The sequence below is a fragment of the Salvelinus sp. IW2-2015 genome, linkage group LG4q.1:29, assembly GCF_002910315.2.
Source record: "Salvelinus sp. IW2-2015 linkage group LG4q.1:29, ASM291031v2, whole genome shotgun sequence".
NCBI lineage: Eukaryota > Metazoa > Chordata > Actinopteri > Salmoniformes > Salmonidae > Salvelinus > Salvelinus sp. IW2-2015.
The window spans coordinates 44377280-44401402 of NC_036842.1; the positions used below are offsets into that span (position 1 = coordinate 44377280).

The following is a 24123-nucleotide window of genomic DNA, read 5'->3' on the forward strand; positions in this document are numbered from 1 at the left end:
GCTATGCTTTATCTTGGCCAGGTCGCAGTTGCAAATGAGAACTTGTTCTCCACTAGCCTACCTGGTTAAATAAAGGTGAAATAAATAAAAATAAAAAATATAGCCTCGTACATTTCTTGTGTTACTTTATTTTTTACTATAGTTTATTTAATAAATATTTGATTAACTCTATTTCTTGAACTGCATTATTGGTTAAGGGCTTGTAAATATTCGGTGCATGTGACAAATAAAATTAGATTTGAACTGTAAAGTTTGGTGGAGGAATAATGGTCCGGGGTTGTTTTTCATTGTTCGGGCTCGGCCCCTTAGTTCCAGTAAAGGGAAATCTTAACACTACAGCATACAATGACATTGTAGACGACTCTTTGCGTCTAACTTGATGGCAACAGTTTACACTGAGTGTACAAAACATTAGGAACGCCTGCACCTTCCATGACATAGACTGACCAGGTGAATTCAGGTCAAAGCTATGATCCCTTATTGATGCCTACTGTTAAATCCACTTCAAATCAGTGTAGATGAAGGGGAGGAGACAGGTTAAAGAAGGATTTTAAAAACTTGAGACAATTGAGACATGGATTGTGTGTGTGCTATTCAGAGGATGAATGGGTAAGACAAGAGATTTAAGTGCCTTTGAACGGGGTATGGTAGTAGGTGCCAGGCTCACTGGTTTGAGTGTGTCGAGAACAGCAACTCTGCTGTGTTTTTCGCACTCGACAGTTTCCAGTGTGTATCAAGAATGGTCCACCACCCAAAGGACATCCAGCAACTTGACACAACTGCAGGAAGCATTGGAGTCAACATGGGCCATCATCCCTATGGAACACTTTCGACACCTCGTAGACTCCATGCCTCTGCTCTGTCATAACAATCATCCCATATTCCTTGCCTGGTCAGGGGAGTTCAGTGGAGGAGAGGCGATGGACACAAACAGGATCGGAAGAGTGTCACCACACCACTGCAGCTGGGTTACAGTGTGGTGGTAATAGAGACCGTATAAGAACAGGCAGACCTGGATAGCAATCTGTAACGCAGAGTGAAAAAGAAAGATACAAAGAAAAAGATTGGTGTAAAAAAAAAGAGTGAAAGAGTGAATATCAGTGACATGATATTGTGTCTGTTCATGTTGTGGATAGTTATTTGTTTTCTTTATTTATGAACATGATTCGACTTACGCATGCAATATGTAGCTGAGTAGTTACAGCTTGATAAGTTGATTTATTCACTATACCTTAGTCATTGTAAGATCAACGTCAAGTTCATTGTAATTTAGCTTTGAGGAGAAAGTCTAGAGCTGCACAAGCACGGCAACAATTAATAAAGAGAGACTAAGAAAAAGTGAGTGCTTGACTTATGGTTGTAGGTTTGAGAGTGAGGGAGGGATGTCAATTGTGTGGGATTGAAACGACTGCAAAAGAAGAGCTTCAGAGGAATCAGGAGTGGGAGAAGAAACAATAGGAAGACAAACAGCAAATGGGTGCCATGTTTGTGTTAACGTCTGTGTTGTTTGTGGTGACTGTGTGTGTGTGTTCAGAGTCATATGTTCTGCCAGGTTGTCATGGTGACACAATTACATTTGGCCTTCTAGAGCACCTAAACATACCTTGACCAATGGCCACACAGAACAGCACATTAGTCGACCGTCCCACCCCTACAGAACCCTGACCACACAGTAAAGAATAGCAGACAGCCACCAACACAGCTGTTATAACCAAGGAGAAGAAAACATCTACCGGGGTTGGCTTCGAAACGCAGGACAGTATGTGCAGCAGCAGTGTTGACAGACAGACGAGATGAACGTTAGGAAATATAGGCAATTTACAGCTGTTAATTATGCATTGCACCTGCTCTGCATATTTAACAACCTGACTGAGAGTCAGTGATTTACTACAGATTGGATATGTGTCTGTCTAAATTACTGTTCTACTGTGTGTGTGTGTGTGCCGGAGTGCCTGCGAGTGTGTGTATGGGGTCAGGATTATGAATGATGTCTGAGACTAACCTCCCTTTCTGAGACTKATTTTGGCAGCTACAGAGAGTAACGGATCAACTGACGTAAAGTTGTGTCTGTATCCGTGAGCTATAATATAATGAAAGCCAATTCATTTTCCGTAGGCGGTTGGTCAGARGAGGCAATGCCTCCGTCACGTCTGTGAGGCTGGAGAACAAAGGGGACTCTATGTAGCAGAGCTTTCAAAGGTCTCTGGGCTGCATCCAGCCTGCCTGTACTGCGCCCCTGAACTCAACAGGCTGGCCCCCAAATTTGTACACATTTGTCATTCTCTCTGGAATTAACCCTTTTACTGTGTATTTTACTTGTTAAGATTGTTCTAAACTTCCCAAGTTGTGATGTTTGTTTTGCTATCGGCAAGAAACTGGAATTTATGCAAATTGTGATGATGCAATATAWGAAAATCTGAGAGTCTCCCATTTCCATGATTGCTACAAGTTGGCCTCATTGCTGATGCTTTCATATAAAGACTGTTGATAAAAGGGTGGATTGGAATCTAAACCTTGGGTATTTGTGTTTGCGGTGATATCTTCAAACTTTCAAACAGTAATTCAGTAATGCTACAGTAATTCAGCTCAGGAATGAGGGTATTAGCGAATGCAAGATGTTGTCTGTGGGATATGTTCAGATGAAACAGATCCACAATGGCTAAATCACAGGGATATAAAAACCTGTAATGGAAGATCTTATCAGCACAGCAGATCCGTTTGTTCTTGCCCGCTGAACTGCAAAGCTAAATACTCTCTGGATGTGGTATTGTGAGTTTACCCATAGCTACATCAGCTTTCCCTGCACACATTAATGAATTGACAAGATCTCACGTCAGATAGTGAAAATGAGAGCAGCCAGCCAACCAGACCAGCACACTGAAGCTCGCTCTAAACACTTGAGCATGGCCTGCCCTCACTTCCTCACAGTTTAGGGAGCAGAACCTCTTATTTTGCCATGGAAAGTGGCTGCTCCATGGGCTTTATATTCGGGGGGGGTTAGAATGTCCTGCTCACTGACATTGTAAGGGGGCTTTCACACCAAATTTTCCCCCCTTAGTTCGGTTTGTTCGGACTGGTGTGAACACTATCAGCGCTCGGGGGTGCACTAAACAATGCACTGTGGTTTGCTCAAAAAAGGTGTCGCAGTTCGCTGCAGGTGAGAACGCAGTCCGGACCAAACGCAGGCAAAGAACTAGTGGCGCGCAGTATTATTGGTTGTTTGACTGCAAACATTTGATTCTAATCCAATGCAGATTAGGGAAGACGAGAGCTATACCGGGGATATAGGCTACCGAACATAGCCTATTCATGTTCTCCCGCATGTTGTAGGAAGACCAAAGGGAAAGTAACATGAAGTTTGGGACACACAAGTTATGCTTTTTGATAATCATAGATGGATTTAACGTGAGCATTTTTATCCACTAAACAAATGACTTGCATGAACACGTGATTTTGTTAAGGCATTTTAGTTTGTTTGACATTTGGACTACTTGAAAAAATAAAATATAAAAAATAATCCAACTGATGGCGCCGTCTTATCGGCTCTTAACCAATCATGCTATTTTGTTCATTTTCTCGCGTTGTTCGTAACTTGTTTTGCACATAATGTTGCTGATACCGTCTTTTACGACCGAATAGAGCTTCTGGACATCAGAACTGCGATTGCTCACCTCAAACTGGATGAAGAGTTCTTCAATGAGTCGGACGGGAGGGATATACTACTACAGACACCCGACCAGGCCTAGTTCCCCGTGATTCACTGGAGATTTAGTGGAACAATATCAGGGTGCCTTGTGAGGATCAGGCGACGAGTGGCTAATCTGGTCTTGCCTTCTGTCCTGCTAGCTAATGTTCAATCGATGGGAAAAACTGTAATATCTTATGTTTCACCGAGACGTGGATGAACAACAACATTAAGAACATACAGCTGGCGGGCTAAACACTCTTTCGGCAGGACAGAACAGCAGCCTCTGATAAGGCACGGGGCGGGGGCCTATGCTTTTATGTAAACAACAGCTGGTGCACGATATCTAAGGAAGTCTCTAGGTTTTGCTCGACTGAGGTAGAGTATCTCATGATAAATTGTAGACCACACTATCTACCTAGAGAGTTATCTGTATTTTTCGTAGCTGTCTACATACCACCACAGACCGATGCTGGCACTATGACCGCACTCAATGAGCTATATACCACCACGAGCAAACAGGAAAACGCTCATCCAGAGGCGGCGCTCCTAGTGGCCGGGGACTTTAATGCAGGYAAACTTAACTTCTTATGGCTGCAGGGGCAGTATTGAGTAGCTTGGATGAAAGGTGCACAGAGGTGCCCATAGTAAACGGCCTGCTCCTTAGTCCCAGTAGCTAATATATGCATAATATTATTCATATTGGATAGAAAACACTCTGAAGTTTCTAAAACTGTTTGAATTATGTCTGTGAGTATAACAGAACTCATATGCCAGGTAAAAACCTGAGAAGTTCCACTTCCTGTTTGAATTGTTTCTGAGGTGTTAGATTTTCAACCAAGCTCTCAATTGAAATTACAGCGAGATATAGATGAGTTTTCACTTCCTACGGTTTCCACTAGATGTCAACAGAACTTTGTCTGATGACTCTAATGTGAAGGGGGGCCGAAGGAGACAGGAATGAGTAATCACTTCCACGAGCTTATCACGCATTCACCATGCGCCTTCACATGAGTAGGACATCCGTTCCACCGCTCTTCTGAAGTCAATCTAATTCTCCGGTTGGAACGTTATTCAAGATGTATGTTAACAACATTCTAAAGATTGATTCAGTACATCGTTTGACATGTTTCTACTGACTGTTACGGAACTTTTGGACATTTCGTCACGTTATYGRGGASMCGCTTTGTGACTTTGGAATTGTWWACCYAAVGCGCTAACCAAAGTAGCTAATTGGACATAAKWAACYGACATTATCGAACAAATCAAYCATTTATTGTGGACCTGGGATTCCTAGGACTGCATTCTGATGAAGTTCATCAAAGGTAAGGAAACATTTATCATGTATTTTCTGGTTTCTGATGACCTCAACATGGCGGCTAATTTGGCTATTGTTCTGAGCTCCGTCTCAGATTATTGCATGATTTGCTTTTTCCGTAAAGTTTTTTTTTTTTTATCTGACACAGCGGTTGCATTAAGGAGAGGTATATCTATAATTCCATGTGTATAATTTGTATTATCATCTACATTTATGATGAGTATTTCTGTTGAAACGATGTGGCTAAGCACTATCACTGGATGTTTTTGGAACTAGTGAATGTAACGCGCCAATGTAAACTCCGATTTTTTGTTATAAATATGAACTTTATCAAACAAAACATGCATGTATTGTGTAACATGAAGTCCTATGAGTGTCATCTGAAGAAGATAATCAAAGGTTAGCGATTCATTTTATCTCTATTTCTGCTTTTTCTGACTGCTATCTTTCGCTGAAAATATGGCTGTGCTTATTGTGGTTTGATGGTGACCTAACATAATCGTTTGTAGTGCTTTCGCTGAAAAGCATATTTGAAATCGAACACTTTGGTGGGATTAACAACAAGAATACCTTTAAAATGATATAAGACACATGTATGTTTGAGGAATTTTAATTATGAGACTTCTGTTTTTTGAATTTGGCACCCTGCACTTTATCTGGCTGCTGTCAGTCATATCGATCCCGGTAGCGGGATGCAGCCATAAGAAGTTAAATCAGTTTTACCTAATTTATACAAGCATGTTAAATGTGCAACCAGAGATAAAAAAAAAAATCAAAACCACCTTTACAACACACAGAGACACGTACAAATCTCTCCATCGCCCTCCATTTGGAAAATCGGACCATAATCTTATCCTCCTGATTCCTGCTTACAAGCACAAATTAAAGCAGGAAGCACCAGATCTATAAAACAGTGGTCAGATTAAGCAGATGCTAAACTACAGGTCTGCTTTGCTAGCACAGACTGGAATATGTTCCGAGATTCTTCCGATGGCATTGAGGAGTACACCACATCAGTCAGGGTAGAGCTGCCGCTTTCAAGGATCGGGACTCCAACCCGGAAGATTATAAGAAATCCCGTTATGCCCTCCGACGAACCATCAAACAGGCAAAGTGTCAATACAGGCCTAAGATCGAATCGTACTACACCGGCTCCGACGCTCGTCGCATGTGGCAGGGCTTGCAAACTATTACAGACTACAAAAAGGGAAGCACAGCTGGGAGCTGCCCAGTGACACGAGCCTACCAGACGAGCTAAACGCTCACTTCGAGGAAAGTAACAATGAAACATGCATGAGCGCATCAGCTGTTCTGAATGACTGTGTGATCACGCTCTCCGCAGCCGATGTGAGTAAAACCTTCAAACAGGTCAACATTCACAAGACCACAGGGCCAAACGGATTACCAGGATGTGTACTCCGAGCATGCGCTGACCAACTGGCAAGTGTCTTCACTGACATTTTCAACCTCTCCCTGTCTGAGTCTGTAATACCAACATGTTTCAAGAAGACCACCACAGTCCCTGTGCCCAAGAACCCTAAGGTAACCTGCCTAAATGACTAACAACCCGTATCACTCAAGCCATGAAGTGCTTTGAAAGGCTGGTCATGGCTCAAATCAAGACCTTTATCCCAGAAACCCTAGACCCACTCCAATTTGCATACCGAACCAACAGATCCACAGATGATGCAATCTCGCACTGCCCTTTCACACCTGGACAAAAGGAACACTTATGTGAGAATGCTATTAATTTACTACAGCTCAGCGTTCAACACCAGTGTCCTCAAAGCTCATCACTAAGCTTAGGACCCTGGGACTAAACACCTCCATCTGAAACTGGATCCTGGACTTCCTGACGGGCCGCACCCAGGTGGTAAGGGTAGGTAACAACAAATCCGCCACGCTGATCCTCAACAAGGGGGGCCACTCAGGGGTGCGTGCTCAGCCCCCTCCTGTACTCCCTGTTCACTCATGACTGCATGGCCAGGCACAACCACATCATTAAGTTTGCTGATAACACAACAGTGGTAGGCCTGATCACCAACAATGATAAGACAGCCTATAGGGAGGTCAGAGACCTGACCGTGGGGTACAAGGGCAACAACCTCTCCCTCAACGTAATCAAGACAAAGGAGATGATTGTGGACTACAGGAAAAGGAGGACCGAGCACATCAACAGGGCTGTAGTGGAGCAGGTTGAGAGCTTCAAGTTCCTTGGCGTCCACAACACCAACTAACAAACATGGTCCAAGCAATCCAAGACAGTCATGAAGGAGGGCACGACAAAACATATTCCCCCTCAGGAAACTGAAAAGATTTGGCATGGGTCCTCAGATCCTGACGGGTTGCATCACTGCCTGGTATGGCAACTATTTGCATTMCCCCCCCGCCTTGAACGCTGCTGCCACTCTGTTATTATCTATGCATATTCACTTTAACTCTACCTACATATTACCTCAATACCGGCGCATGTGGCAAATAAAACATGATTTTATTCGCACTATAGCTCTGAACTATGTTATTTCTCTCTCTCTAAGACCTTTATTGGCATGGGAAACATATGTTTACATGGCCAAGGCAAGAGAAATAGATCAACAAAAAGGGAAAATAAATAAATATAGTTATTTACAATGGTGTTTGTTCTTCACTGGTTGCCCTTTTCTCATGCCAACAGGTCACAAATCTTGCTGATGGCACACTGTGGTATTTCACCCAATAGATATGGGAGCTTATCAAAATTGGATTTGTTTTCATATTCTTTGTGGGTCTGTGTAATCTGAGGGAAATATGTGTCTATAATATAGTCATACATTTGGTAGGAGGTTAGGAAGTACAGCTGTGTTTCCACCTCATTTTGTGGGCAGTGTGCCGGTCTTCTCTTGAGAGCCAGGACTGCCTACGGCAGCCTCTCTCAATAGTAAGGCTATGCTCACTGAGTCTGTACATAGTCAAAGCTTTCCTTCATTTTGGGTTGGTCACAGTGGTCAGGTATTCCGCCACTGTGTACTCTCTGTTTAGGGCCAAATAACATTCCAGTAAGCTCTGTTTTTTTGGTAAGTCCTGGGGTTCTGTGGGGTCTGTTTGTGTTTGTGAACAGAGCCCCAGGACCAGCTTGCTTAGCGGACTTTCTCTAGGATAATCTCTCTGTAGGTGATGGCTTTGTTATGGAAGGTTTGGGAATCACTTTCTTTCAGGTGGTTGTAGAATTGAATGGCTCTTTTCTGGATTTTGATCATTAGCGGGCATCAGTCTAATTCTGCTCTGCATGCATTATTTGGTGTTTTTCTTTGTAGACAGAGGATGTTTTTGCAGAATTCTGCATGCAGAGTCCCAATTTGGTGTTTTCCCCATTTTGTGAATTATTGGTTGGTGAGCAGACCTTGCAACCATAAAGGACAATGCATTCTATAACTGATTCAAGTATTTTTAGCCTGATCCTAATTGGGATGTCAAATGTTATGTTGCTTTTGATGGCGTAGAAGGCCCTTCTTGCCTTYTCTCTCAGATAGATCGTTCACAGCTTTGTGGAAGTTACCTGTGGTGCTGTTGTTTAGGCTGAGATAGGTATGTTTTTAAGTGTGCTCTAGGACAACGGTGTCTAAATGGAATTTGTATTTGTGGTCCTGGCAACTGGACCTTTTTTGGAACACCATTATTTTTGTCTTTATTTTTGTCATTATTTTGAGATTTACTGTCCAGGTCTGACAGAATCTATGCAGAAGATCTATGTGCTGCTGTAGGCCCTCATTGGTTTGGGACGGAAGCACCAGATCATCAGCAAACAGTAGACATTTGACTTCAGATTCTAGTAGGGTGAGGCCGGGTGCTGCAGACTGTTCTAGTGCCCTCGCCAATTCGTTGATATATATGTTGAAGAGGGTGGGGCTTAAGCTCCATCCCTGTCTTCTTTCCACGGCCCGGTGGAAAGAAATGTGTTTTTTGCCCATTTTAACTGCACACTTGTTTTTTGTACATGGAGTTTGTAATGTCGGATGTTTTTCCCCCAGCACCACTTTCCATCAATTTGTATAGGCCAAATTGAGTCAAAATCTTTTTTGAAATCAACAAAGCATGAGAACACCTTTCCTTTGTTTTGGTTGTTAGTTTGTCAATTAGGGTGTGCAGGGTGAATACGTGGTCTGATGTATGGTAATTTGGTTTAAAAAAAAACATTTGACATTTGCTCAATACATTGTTTTCACTGAGGAAATGTAAGAGTCTGCTGTTAAATGATAATGCAGAGGATTTTCCCACAGTAGTTATTGGGGTCAAATTTGTCTCCAATTTTGTGGATTGGGGTGATCAGTCCTTGGTTCCAAATATTGGGTAAGATGCCAGAGCTGAGGATGATGTTAAAGAGTTTAAGTAAATGCAATTGAAATTTGTGGTCTGTATAGTTTACAATTTCATTTAGGATACCATCAACACCAAAGGCCTTTTTGGGTTGGAGGGTTTGTATTTTGTGCTGTAGTTCACTCAATGTACTCTACCGTTCAAAAGTTTGGGGTCACTTAGAAATGTCCTTGTTTTTGAAAGAAAATTTTAAAAAATTGCCCATTAACATATCATCAAATTGATCAGAAATACAGTGTAGCCATTGTTAATGTTGTAAATGACTTTTGTAGCTGGAAACGGCTGATTTTGAATGGAATATCTACATTGGCGTACAGAGGCCCATTATCAGCAACCATCAACCCTGTGTTCCAATGGCACGTTGTTTTAGCTAATCCAAGTTTATCATTTTAAAAAGGCTAATTGATCATTAGAAAACCCCTTTTGCAATTATGTTAGCACAGCTGAAAACTGTTCTGATTGACCCAGGTTTTCTGGGTCTCTATGTTTTTGTTTAGATAGGTTTCTCAATTTCTTTCTTAGGTTTTTACATTCTTCATCAAACCATTTCTCATTGTTTTAAATATTCTTAGGTTGTCTGCTTGACATTTTTAGATTTGATAGGGAAGCTGAAAGGTCAAATATACTGTTTAGTGGCTGTGGCTAGGCGCTGTGGCTAGGCGCTGTCCTAACATAATCGCATGATGTGCTTTCGCCGTAAAGCCTTTTTGAAATCAGACACTGTGGTTGGATTAACAAGAAGTTTATCTTTAAAAATGGTGTATAATACTTGTATGTTTGAGGAATTTTAATTATGAGATTTCTGTTTGAATATGGCGCCCTGCAATTTCACTGGCTGTTGTCGAGGTGGGACGCGTCCCTCAAATCCCAGAGAGGTTAAGAATGATGGAGGCCATTGTGTTCTTGGTGACCTTCAAAAGGTGGAGGTGTGGCTATTTATATTCAGAACCACATTCCTGTAAAGTTGAGAGGATTTCAAGTTAAATACTGTTGAAGAAAAATGGCTACTGGTTCATCTGCCTCACCTAAAGCCCATTCTGGTGGGAAGCTGCTATAGACCCCAAGTGCTAATAGTCCGTATCTGGATAGCATGTGTAAAATGCTTGATAATGTATGTGATATCAATAGAGGTATATTTTCTGGGTGATTTAAATATTGACTGGCTTTCATCACGCTGTGCCTGTAACTAGTGCCTGCAACCTGGTTCAGGTTATTAAGCAACCTACCAGGGTAATTACAAACAGCACAGGAATGAAATCATCAACATGTATTGATCATATCTTTACTAATGCTGCAAATATTTGTTTGAAAGCAGTATCCAAATCCATCGGCTATAGTGATCACAATATAGTAGCCATATCTAGGAAAACCAAAGCTCCAAAGGCTGGGCCTAATATAGTGTATGAGAGGTCATACAATATGTTTTGCAGTGATTCCTATGTTGTTGATGTAAAGAATATTTGTTGGTCCGTGGTGTGTAATGAGGAGAAAATATACGCTGCACTTGACACATTTATGAAATTGCTTATCCCAGTTACTAATAAGCATACACCCATTAAGAAAATGACTCTAAAAAACATTAAATCCCCTGTGGATTGATGAGGAATTTAAAAATTGTATGGTTGAGAGGGATGAGGCAAAAGAGATGGTAAATAGGTCTGGCTGTAGAACCGATTGGCAAACGTACTGCAAATTGAGAAATCATGTGACTAAACTGAATAAAAAGAAACAACATTATGAAACAAAGCAAAATGACAAAGAATGATAGAAAAAGCTTTGGAGAACCTTAAATGACAATTTCAGCAAAAAGGCAAACTCTGCTCCATCATTCATTGAATCAGATGGCTCATCCATCACAAATCCCACTGATATTGCCAACTACTTTAAATGATTTATTATGATTAGCAAACTTCGTCATGACATGCCAGCAACAAACACTGACACTACACATCCAAGTATATCTGACCAAATTATGAAAGACAAGCATTGCAATTTTGAATTCAGTAAAGTAAGTGTGGAAGAGGGGGGGGAAGTATTGTTGTCTATCAACAATGATAAGCCAGCGGGGTCTGACAACTTGGATGGAAAATTACTGCAGATAACACCGGATGATATTTCCACTCCTATTTTCCAGATCTTCAATTTAAGCCTACTAGAGAGGGTGTGCCCTCAGGCCTGGAGGGAAGCAAAAGTTATTCCTCAACCCAAAGAAAAGTAAAGCTCCCTTTACTGGCTCAAATAGCCGACCAATCAGCCTGTTACCAACCCTTAGTAAAAATTTTTTTTTTTTTTTTTTGACCAGATACAATGCTATTTCACAGTAAACAAATTGACAACAGAATTTCAGCATGCTTATAGGGAAGGACATTCAACAAGCACAGCACTTACACAAATTACTGATGATTGGCTGAGAGAAATTGATGATAAAAAGATTGTGAGGGCTGTTTTGTTGGAATTCAATGAGGCTTTTGATTATACTGATCATAGTCTGTTGCTGGAAAAAACATATATGTTATACCCCCTGCTATATTGTGGATAAAGAGTTCCCAGTCTAACATAACACAGAGGGTGTTCTTTAATGGAAGCCTCTCCAACTATAAAAACTAGGCCACTTACTTTTTTCTATCTTTACTAACGACATTAGTTGTAAAATGGCGCCGGAGCAGAAGGCAGACGTTTTACGTGCCCACAACCGATTTTACGTGCCTCGTTTGTAACTTATTTTTTATCTATTTTTGTACATAATGTTGCCGCTACCGCAATTAATGTGAACATTTTTGTTTTCTTTCAAGTCTCCCTTTATTTTGTCAAGAAGGACGTCTATAGGAGGATAATTTACACATTTGCTCGAGTGAGTGTCGCATTGAGAATTGTATCATATCCACAGCAGTACATTCAGACTCTATTGGTGAAAACAAATGTTGACCCAGTTCTGTCTACCCTGTCACTCTGCTGCTATTCCTTCCTGCTTGCCTTCCCTCCCCTTCCATTCCCCTCTGTCTCTTCACCTCACTCCTCTCTCCCCCTCTCCTCTCTCTCCCCTCCGCCCTCGCTCCCCTCCGCCCCCCTCCTCCTCACTTGATGAACTACAGGGCCATACTGTACATTAGGGCCCTGTGTGGGAAACAAATGGGAGCCTGGTTGCAGAGAGGACAGTGCTATATTTCAAAAGGAGAATTAAAGAGAAACCCCATGGGAGAAGGAAAGAGAAACTAGAGGGATTCGGTGTGAGGTGAGCAGACAAGTACTACCTGGCACCTGTGGATATGTACGATGCAATAGATGGATAGAGGAAGAGACAGAGAGACATATAAATAGACAGACGGACAGACAGAACAGATATGCGCAATAATGTGTAAAATAATATGTAATGAAGGATTTTAAAAAGTTTGTTATTACCATGAAGAAGAATATTCTTTCCTCTCTCTCACTTCGAAAAGCAGAAATACTGAGGAGCACACAATTTGTGCTTCACCAGACGGTGATATAGCCTCTCGAGAGAATAAAATCAATTTCACAGCTTTGGTTTAGCTTTTGCTGGATATTTGGTTAACTCGTAAATAGTCTGAAACAGTGAAAAATGACCTATGTAAGGCTTCATCTGAACCTCATCCTTCATGACTTAAAGCATGCAAAACAAAAACAGGCAGCCCTAACCTATCCAGACACAGGGGTGCYCAGTGTGTTGTGTTGTATTCTGCTGTGTTGTGTGGTGCTGTGCTGTGCTTGAAAACCAGCACCTCATGAAATAACAAAATCCTATCTAGCACTTAGAGGTAGAGCCACCATCACAATCACAGTCAGCGATAACATAAGATAAATATCCCAGAGCACTAAACCACAAATGCTGTGTTTACACAATCAGCCTAAGAACCCAAATCTGATTTTATTTCTATACATAATCTTTCTTCAGACTTTTCAGACTCAGTTTTACATGTGACCTTTATCAGATTTGCACATTCATGCTGATGTAGCCTCTAAAGTAGCACACAGATGCAACACTAATTCCCTGTCACTGTTCCTTTAAATGTRGGCGTGGTTGCCATGGTAATGTCAGATAATGTGCAAAACAAACAGGGGYAAAAACACTTCAGAGCAACAAAAAAAAATCTGATCCGAGTGTCCAGATAGGGGTCACATATGGAGGATCGGGTTTGTATCATGATTCAGATCTACATATGGAGATGGTATAAATCAGAAATCAAAAGATCAGATTCCATGTGGTTCTTTGCTCTTTACACATTAGGGAAAATCAGATACGCATCAGATATGTACATAATTGGCAACACATCTGTAAAGTGTATTTTGAATCATGTAACAGTGACGTGCAGTTAGGTCAGGCAGGGTGGGAAGTGCTTGCCCTGTGATAATATCATTAAAAAGCTTTTAGGAAAAGCAACAACAACAAAAGGGTCACATTCTTATGTAATGTTTTTCCTCAATGATTCTGTTGTTTTTTTATGCTCAAAATCTCAAAATTTTCTAAAACCATACTAAACCTCAGGAAAGGCGCCAGGCTATTCATGCCTTTCTTTACATTCATCCAAAGCATTTCAAATCCTTTGCAGGCTTTCCTGACTCCAGTCGCTGTTAACCCTCAAATTACCAACATATTTTACATACATGGATTAACAACTGGYGTCAGTTTGACCCCAAGAAGAAACTATTTGAAAAAGAAACAAATCACAGCAAAATATCTACTTAGTTCTTATCAAAAACATCATTAGACATGTAAATAATGTTATCAGATTTTTTTTAAACCAAAAGAGTTATATAGAATATTCGGTAAAACAAAAACACTTTTTTTTTTATAATGTTCAGATTTTTTCCAAAGCACAATCCACATTTGTACTAAGTGCATATTTACTTTTGGTATTTATATAACATTTTTCATAGAAAACTATTTTTCGGAGAATACACACAATACAGCACTATGTGCACATTCAGATGGTAGCTGGTTTCTGTATTACAATTCTACCAATTACTTATACCACTTGACCTATAAGGTTAAGATCACTCCACCCTCTGAGGATACCGTAAATCATAGTTGGTCGCAGCATCACGCTGTGGGGATGTTTTRCAGCGGCAGGGACTGTGAGACTAGTCAGGACCGAGGGAAAGACGAACATAGCAAAGTACAGAGAGATCCTTGATGAAAACCTGCTCCAGAGCAGTCAGCACCTCAGACTGGGGTGAAGGTTCACCTTCCAACAGTACAACAACCCTAAGCACACAGCCAAGACAACACAGAAGTGGCTTCGGGACAAGTCTCTGAATGTATTTGAGTGGTCCAGCCAGAACCCGAACTCGACTGAACATCTCTGGAAAGACCTTTAAAAATAACTGRGCAGCGACACTCCCCATCCAACCTGACAAGAGCTTGAGAGGATCTGCAGAGAAGAATGTGAGAAACTCCCCAAATACAGGTGTGCAAAGCTTGTAGCGTCATACCCAAGAACACTCGAGGCTACAATCGCTGACAAAGGTGCTTCTACAAAGTACTGAGTAGAGGCTCCGAATACTTATGTAAATGTGATATGAGTTTTTTTTATACATTTGCAAAAACGACTAAAAACCTGTTTTTAGCTTTGTCGTTATGGGGTATTGTGTGTAGATTGATGAGGGAAAAAAACTATTTAATCAAATTTATAATAAGGCTGTGACAGAACAGAATTTGGAAAAAGTCAAGGGGTCTGAACACCTTCCTTAATGCACTGTTATGTATTAAGAACAAGTTGATTGACAACATCATGAAAAATTGGAAGAATTGAATAAACCAACTTTGGGCTATGATAAAAAAATATTCCTCTTGGTTCAAAATGACCCCAGTCGGTAGTTTAAACGTTAATGCAAAGGATCAGCATACGCATCTCTGCTTTGCCTAGCTTGAAGTAGCTTCATTCGAGCCGATTTCATATTTTGCCCATTCGTATTGCCTAGACATGTTGTGTGGGTATTGCCCTGGGGTAAACAGTGTACATTTGGGTGTGTCTACATAACTTGGTGGGCGCATCCCCCTTTGAACTGAACAAAGCTAGATAGTGAGCAAAAAAAACAACCTGTTACCTGATAAATGGACACTTTTGCACCTGAAACAATTGTCCAAGTTGAAATAATATAACACCTCGTTTGCAACGTCAGAGTGGCAGAGGAAAGGTGGACGGCGGGACTGAGAAGGAAAGGATTTGTATTCTTTCTGAAGTGGATTGGGAGAACCAAGTGGTTGCTATTTGCAAACGACCAGGGGACCTGGAGAAAGTGAGTTCTCACATTTCACATTCTACTGACAATCCAAGGTTGTGGAATTTGTTTGAATGACATTTTGAAATCACGTGTATTGTTCAGGAGTGGCATGGAAGGGTTCGAAAGGAATTGATGTCGAGTTGAAACCGTATCTTAGCATATTGATAATGGTGACCACTGGTTTCGGGATATAGCCTGGCTATTGATAAAGCATCATCACGTCATGTTGAAAAGGTGTGTGCCGAGTATGAGAGGGGTATTGTTTCTCTGACTACTTCATGACAGAATACATCCAAATGTCCATCGAGTGCGCTTGTTCGAGGTCAATACGGCTGTGTACTCGCCTCACGGACAAATAACAGGCAGGAGCACCCGTCKAGCTGCACTCGGCTCTGCTCACCCGTGGAACCTGTTATATAGACAAACAGGATATTTGAATTACACGGTGGAGAGAGGGGGTCAATTAACCAAACACTGGCACTGGAAACATTTTATCCGTTGCCACAGCACATTGGCATATAAATTATTGTAACTATTTCCTCGAATAGGCTATTAGGATGTATAAAAAAAATCATACAAATAAATGTCCTATAGCTTTTACTATAGCTATTCCTGGGATTTCACAAAAAAGAGAAATGGCCTATTGCAGAGAGGCTTGCATAGTCTGTAGCCCGGGGGTAGGGGACAKTGTTCCTGAAGTGCCGCAGGTATTGCAGGATTTTGTTCCAACTAGGCACCACACCTGACCAACTGAGCTAATTGATCAGTTCAGTGATTGCCCAAATTCAACACACCAGGTCTTCCAGGTCGGTTAAATCAAAAACACGAAGAGCCTGCTCGGCACTCCAGGACCAGGGTTGCCTACCCCTGCTATAGCCAGTTGCGCAAGGGAACAGCTGGAAGAGAGAGTCTTGTGATGTGTAGCCAAAGTAAGAAGTTAAATATGAGCTAGATATTTGGGATAAACATCTATATTTACCAGTCAAAATGCAAGAAACAAAGTGAACAGATTATGAAATGGCAGATCTGCAGTGTGTTCCTCCAGGCGCGTGGTCCCTGCGCGCTCAAAGCTTTACTATTGATTAGGCCTACGGTTTTTTTCTTCTGGGTTATAACAGTGATGAATGTGTCATTGTTATCAAGTGAGTACGCAGTGATATAGGCTAATTTGAATAACCGTTCAAATGTCCTGTTTTGTATTATGCCGAAATAACTACATAGGCCTACAATCTAGGCCTGATTATGCAACCATTTGGATCAGTTTGGGTCTATTCTCGACAGTTAAATTTTCTTCCAGAAAGGTACATTAGCAGGCCACTCATATAATGTATTCTGTCAGGATGTAGCCCAGTGTTACGATTGAGTTATAGGAATATAAGGGCTTCTTTCCAACTCCCTGCCTGTTCTTAATGCTGTAGCCTATTTTACGTTCAGCAAGCAAGCAAGCATCTCTCGTCCAATAGGCTATTAGTAGACTAAAGAAAACGCGTCTAAATAAACAAACTTCAGCATTTTCCTGGAACTCCAAAAGACTCGAGGGGAAAAGAACTGGGTCAGCGGAGAGGCCATGTGCGTAATTGTGCAACGGAACAAAGACAGACGTGCTCGAGACAGACGTGCCTTCTTCATGTGGAAGAAATACTACAGTTTACTCTCCACCTCATTTTCAAACAACTAGAAATCCCTATATTAGCATGTTTCCTAGCTGATTCATCCTGAAAAAATGCCCAATCAGGCGGGCTATATGCTATAATGCATCGGCTGTCATTTGCATAGAATAAAATCGACTTTTTAGAGCAACTCAGAGTGTATTTGTGAGTAAATCTGGCCTCAACGCACATCACTGGCATGTAAGAACCAGTGCATGGACCATAGAATAGAATTTAGAGCAGACCAGAGAACAGAATTTAGGATGACAGTCTCCCGGCAGCAAATTCAATTTTCACTGAGGTGTAAAGTGAGAGGTGTGAATTACCTTGAATAAAATAATGGCAGCAGAGCACCAAAAGCCTGCTTCCCCCTCCCAAAGGAAGAGGCCTCACACCACTATGCAGAGGCCATCAAAGTACAGTTACCCTCTGTCAAGAAAGAGGGTATTAGCCCAGAATACAGGACATCGAGAACACCGAGACAGACTGTGTCAACCTGTAGAAGTCTGAAACAGTAATGGTGCAGGGAAACATCAAACCTTTCTTTTCAGCAGGCTTTTTACAGGATCAGAGAGAGAGATTGCTACCTATATCCCTCAAATAGAATCCCCATATTTTAATGACGACGGCTTCTACACCCTAGAGGGGAGATCAACCATTTCCAGGCCCAGGGACATGTACTAGTCTGTGGTGACCTAAATGCAAGAACCGGACAAGAACCTGACACTCCCAGTACACAGGGGGATAGAAACCTAACTGGGAGGTGACAGCATTTCCTCTCCAATATGTCACACTAGACACAACTATGAAAAAATAAAACAGTCACAACTCCTGCAGCTCTGTCGCACGATGGGTCTGTACATAGTTAATGGTAGGCTTCGAGGGGACTCCTACGGTAGGTACACCTATAGCTCATCTCTTTGCATTAGTACTGTAGACTACTTTATCACTGACCACAACTCAGGGCGTTCACATTTAGCCAACTAACACCCCTATCAGACCACAATACTATATAATAATAAATATATAACTATAATAATTACAATCTACTTGAACAGAGCAATACTTATGAAGCATCGAAGCTGAACAAACTGCATGCTGCTAAGAAATGCTATAGATAGGAGGGTATTGCAGAAGCCTACCAATCATTTTTTGGCCAAAAAACAAATCCAATCCCTCCTAGACAACTTCCTGGGAAAAATATTTCACTGTAATAGTTAAGGTGTAAACTTAGCAGTAGGAAGCATGAACAGTATATTTGACCTATCAGCTAACATWTCAAATTTAAATTGAAGTATAAAAACAATGCCAAATGGTTTGATAAAGAATGCAACACAAATTATTTAAAAATGTGAAACCTKTCCAACCAAAAACATAGAATATAATTTACCAAACTTAGAGTCAGTTATTAATGATTACCAGAACCAATTGGATTCTCCAATTACATTGGACGAGCTAGAGTACAAAATACAAACCCTCCAACCCAAAAAGGCCTGTTGTGTTGATGGTATACTAAACGAAATTATAAAATATACAGACCAAATTCAAGACTATTCTTCACATAATAAGCTACATGGACTCACTCTGTGTGCAATAATAGTGTTTCACATGAGTATTTAATGACTACCTCATCTCTGTACACCACACATACAATGATCTGTAAGTCCCTCAGTCGAGCAGTGTATTTCAAACACAAATTAACCACAAGGACCAGGGAGCTTTTCCAATGACTTGCAAAGGGTACCTACTGGTAGATGGGTCACKATTTTTTTTTTTAAAGCAGACACTGAATATCCCTTTGAGCAAGGTTGAAGTTATTAATTACACTTTGGATGCTGTATCTACACACCCAGTCACTACAAAGACACAGGCGTCCTTCCTAACTCAGTTGCCGGAGAGGAAGGAAACRGCTCAGGGATTCCACCATGAGGCCAATGGTGACATTAAAACAGTTAGAGTTTAATGGKTGTGACAGGAGAAAAGTGAGGATAGATCAACAACATAGTAGTTAATCCACAATACTAACCTAATTGACAGAGTAAAAAGAAGGAAGTCTGTACAGTATAAAAAATATTTCAAAACATGCATCCTGTTTGCAACAAGGCACTAAAGTAATACTGCAAAAAATGTGGCAAAGCAATTAACTTTGTGTCCTGAATACAAAGTGCTATGATTGGGGCAAATCCAATACAACACATTACTGAGTACCACTCTCCATATTTTTAAGCATAGTGGTGGTCGGCATCATGTTATGGGTATGCTTGTAAATCGTTAAGGACTGGGAAGTTTTTCAGGATAAAAAAGAAACAGAATGGAGCTAAGCAATGGCAAAATCCCAGAGGAAAACCTGGTCCAGTCTGCTTTCCACCCGACACTTGGAGATTAATTCACCTTTCAGCAGGACAATAACCTAAAACACAWGGCCAAATCTACACTGGAGTTGCTTACCAAGAAGAAAGTGAATGTTTGTGAGTGGCCGAGTTACAGTTTTGACTTAAATCTATATGAAAATCTATGGCACGACCTGAAAATGGTTGTCAAGCAATGATAAACAACCACTTTGACTGACCTTGAAGAATTTTGAAAAGAATAATGATCAAATTTTGCACAATTTAGGTGTGGAAAGCTCTTAGAGACTTACCCAGAAAGACTCACAGCTGTAATCGCCGCCAAAGGTGCTTCTACAWAGTATTAACTCAGGGYTGCGAATACYTATYTAAATTAGATATATTTAACTTTCAATAAATATGCACAAATTTATAAAAACATGTTTTCACTTTGTTATTATGGGGTATCTTGTGTAGATGGGTGAGGGAGAGAAAAAAAAGATTTCATCAATTTTGAATTCAAGGCTGTAACAACWAAATGTGGAATAAATCAAGGGATATGAATACTTTCAGATGGCACTGTATGTACCAAAGACATGTTAAATCAGCTTTAGGTTTTTCTGCCGTGCGTAATGTGGTAGGCTATGTATTGCACAATGGCACAATCATTATTTAAATGACATATTTTTTTAAGAGCAGATCATGACTGCCGGTGTGACATTAATACTGTCACCTCAACACTCCAGGGTTCCTCCAGAAACCCATTGCTACATTGAACCATTAAAAGATCCTCCAAGAACCCCTCAACTAACTGAAGGTGCAAATATGAACCATTAACTGGCAATGGCTCCTTGAGGAACTCCAGGGTTCCTCGAGTCACCACTAATTATAAGAGGGTACTCATTCTTTAAGCKAAAAAATTATAATCCCATGACTGAAATTTAAATTAATCTCAGATTGATTGTCTGTGGAGCCACGTTAACCTGCCCTTTCATGTAAAAAAAGTAATGACCATCATGCTTTTAGGGAAAGATTATCATTTTGTACATGTGTTTAACTACTAGTTTGATGAATTCCAGTCCTTTTACATTTTAAAATGTAAAAAATCTTTATGGAGAACTTTAACCCCTCATCCATTCATCCATCTATCCCCAACCCACCCACCCATTCATCCACCAATCGATCCATCACTATCCAATTTTCAAATCACTTAAAAAGCAACAGCAGGCTGTGATTTGCTGATTTTAACTTACCCCCCAAAAACTGGATGCCCCCGGCCACGCGTCCAATTGTCCTGGAGATGAGATCAGACAAACAGAATCCCATGAGGGCCGTGAGCGCCACCAGGAGTAGCAGGCCACAGCCCAACCCGATTATCACCGTACAAATCCTCCATTCCAGACTAGGGATGCCCTGGAACGAGGCGTAGCGCCCACACTGCTCCAGCATCACCGTGGCCTGGCGAGCCTCATCACGCACTGGGTACGAGCACCTCCGGAAGGTCCCGAAGGAGACCGGTTTACCCATCTGGGACCCTAGGAGCCAGTAGGGCATGAAGAAACCCACACAAGAGGCCGCAGCACACAGGAAGGAAAGCAGGGCCCACACCACACCCGCACTTGTTAGGCTAGAAGCCATATCTCAGTGACCAGACACAACGATGACCACCCAATTTTTACTTTTTTTCTTCTCAGAAGTTTATTGCTTTTTATATCGACATCAGCAGCTCTGTTGTTGATGGATAATATCCAGGTTCACACCAGCAGTGTTCCTCGTCCCACRTCTTCTCTGTGTGGTGATCCCTGGTGAGAAAGAGAGAAAGATTGAGAGAAAAGAAAGGGAGTTGGTGAAAGAGTGAGAGGGAAAGAGAGAGAGAAGAGGGAGACAGTTGAATATATGAGGTTCAGACAGGAATGACAACTGTACTGCCACTGGAGACATGCAGGCCCACGGTGTCTAGTTTGGAGCGTGAAGTAATGAACTCTGCTGGTCGAATACTGCGCAGCAACCGAGCAGTGCCAAAAGCCCTGGTCTGCCCTAGAAAATGTTTGTAAATAAATAATTAAGATCACCAGAACACCCCCCCCCACAGAAAAATATATTCTTCAATTTTGGGTTCTAAAATTAGTTCATTATGATTACGTTTGATCCCCACTGTGAATAATTTTAACATTCGCTACGAATTTAGATATTTAAATAAATAGGGATCCATTAAGAACTACAACATTTGTTGTCACACAGGACCACGTTCTGACAGAAACCAACTAGATATGAATAGTATCAGCTTTAACATTTTAAGTAATGCCCCCACTAAGCCAATATAATTTCCCAGTGAGAGGCTAGTTAACTTCTTTGGGATAGGGGGCAGTATTTTGACGTCCGGATGAAAAGCTCATAAGGCTCGGGGGCCCTGGGTCTGAACCCCGCCCTGAGCAACTGGGTCCTGGACTTGTTAACCGGCCACCCCCAGGTGGTGAAGGCAGGAAACAACATCTCCACTATGCTGATCCTCAACACAGGGGCCCCACAAGGGTGCATGCTCAGCCCCCTCCTGTACTCCCTGTTCACACATGACTGTGTGGCCACGCACGCCTCCAACTCAAATCATCAAGTTTGTAGACAACAATAGTAGGCCTGAATACCAACAATGACGAGACAGCCTACAGGGAGAAGGTGAGGGCCCTGGCAAAGTGGTGCCAGGAAAATAACCTCTCCCTTAACGTCAACAAAATGAAGACAAAGTGGAGTAGGTGAAAAGCTTCAAGTTCCTCAGCGTCCACATGAAATGGTCCACCCACACAGACATTGTCGTGAAGAAGGTGCAACAGCGCCTTTTCAACCTAAGGAGGCGGAATACATTTGGCTTGGCCCCTAAGACCCTCACAAACTCGTACAGACGCACCATTAAGAGCATCCTGTCAGGCTGTATCACCGCCTGGTACGGCAACTGCACCGCCCGCAACCGCAGGGCTCTCCAGAGGGTGGTGCGGTCTGCCCAACGCATCACCGGGGGCACACTGCCTGCCCTACAGGACACCTACAGCACCCGATGTCACAGGAATGCCAAAACAATCATCAAGGATATCAACCATCCGAGCCACTGCCTGTTCACCCCGCGATTATCCAGAAGGCGAGGTCAGTACAGGTGCATCAAAGCTGGGACCGAGAGACTGAAAAACAGCTTCAATCTGAAGGCCATCAGACTGTGAAATCGCCATCACTAGCCGGCCTCCACCTAGTACCCAGCCCTGAACTTAGTCACTMTCACTAGCTGGCTACCACCTAGCTACTGAACCTTACACCTTAAATGCTGATACCCTACATACATAGAATCACTGGTCACTTTAATGTTTACATAGTGTTTTACTCATTTCATACTCTATCCTACAGGTATACTAAATATTCTATCCGCATACTGTCCATAATGTCTATAAATCCCATCACGTGTATATATATATATATTTATACTCCGGAAACGAACATTGCTCGTTCTGATATTTATATATTTCTTAATTCCATCCTTTTAGATCTGTGTGTATTGTTGTGAATTGTTAGGTATTACTGCACTGCTGGAGCTAGGAACACAAGCAATTTGCTACACCCACAATATCATCTGCTAAATATGTGTATGCGACCAATAACTTGATTTGCATTGCCTTTTCGATAGAATTGTAGAGTTACCACCCATGACTGCATTTGTTAGGTGACAGAGACACGACTGTTGAATTCGTAAATGTTCAGTTCTGGAAAGGCAACTCGGAAAGATGGCAGAAGCTGGAGTAGGTGGTGAACTTGAAACTAATGGCGGTAAAAACAAGGAAGATTGGACAATGTAAGTAAGTTGAACTCAATGCATCTCACCTTAGATATCTCCCTGGACTCATACGGAGGCAGGGAGATTTTGAAAATATATGAAATCAAAGACATGCATATCTMGAGCATATCTACTTCTTATATCTACTTTTTTAAAACATGTTTTTATTTATTTCTCCTTTATTTAACCAGGTAGGCCAGTTGAGAACAAGTTCTCATTTACAACCACGACCTGGCCAAGATAAAGCAAAGCGTCACAAACAACAACACAGAGTTACACATGGAATACACAAACATACAGTCAATAATACAGTAGAAAAAGTCTATATACAATGTGTGCAAATGAGGTAGGATAAGGGAGGTAAAGCAATAAATAGGACAGTGGCGAAATAATTACAATATGGCAATTAAACACTGGAGTGATAGATGTGCAGAAGATGAATGTGCAAGTAGAGATACTGTGGTGCAAAGGAGAAAAATAAAAATAACAGTATGGGGATGAGGTAGTTGGATGGGCTATTTGCAGATGGGCTATGTACAGGTGCAGTGATCTGTGAGCTGCTCTGACAGCTGGTGCTTAAAGTTAGTGAGGGAGATAAAATGTCAGATATCCGGAAATATCTAGATAAAGATATACCCTGATATTGATCCTTTTCGCCCAATGAGGGGAGGATGAACGGCTCACTGGCCAGACACAGATGACGACTTTTCCTGAACAAAAGACAACGAGAGAGG

General features: G+C 41.5%; 1 protein-coding gene across 1 annotated transcript in view; it reads right to left on the reverse strand.

Moving 5' to 3' along the window:
- LOC111962018 (LHFPL tetraspan subfamily member 6 protein-like) overlaps positions 1 to 24123 on the reverse strand; it is a 69153-nt gene that overhangs the window by 37724 nt on the left and 7306 nt on the right. Inside the window, exon 2 of the mRNA XM_023984760.2 lies at positions 20829 to 21377. Coding sequence (XP_023840528.1) covers positions 20829 to 21213 — 385 coding nt within the window. The 5' untranslated portion in view covers positions 21214 to 21377. The remainder of the gene's footprint in view (positions 1 to 20828; positions 21378 to 24123) is intronic.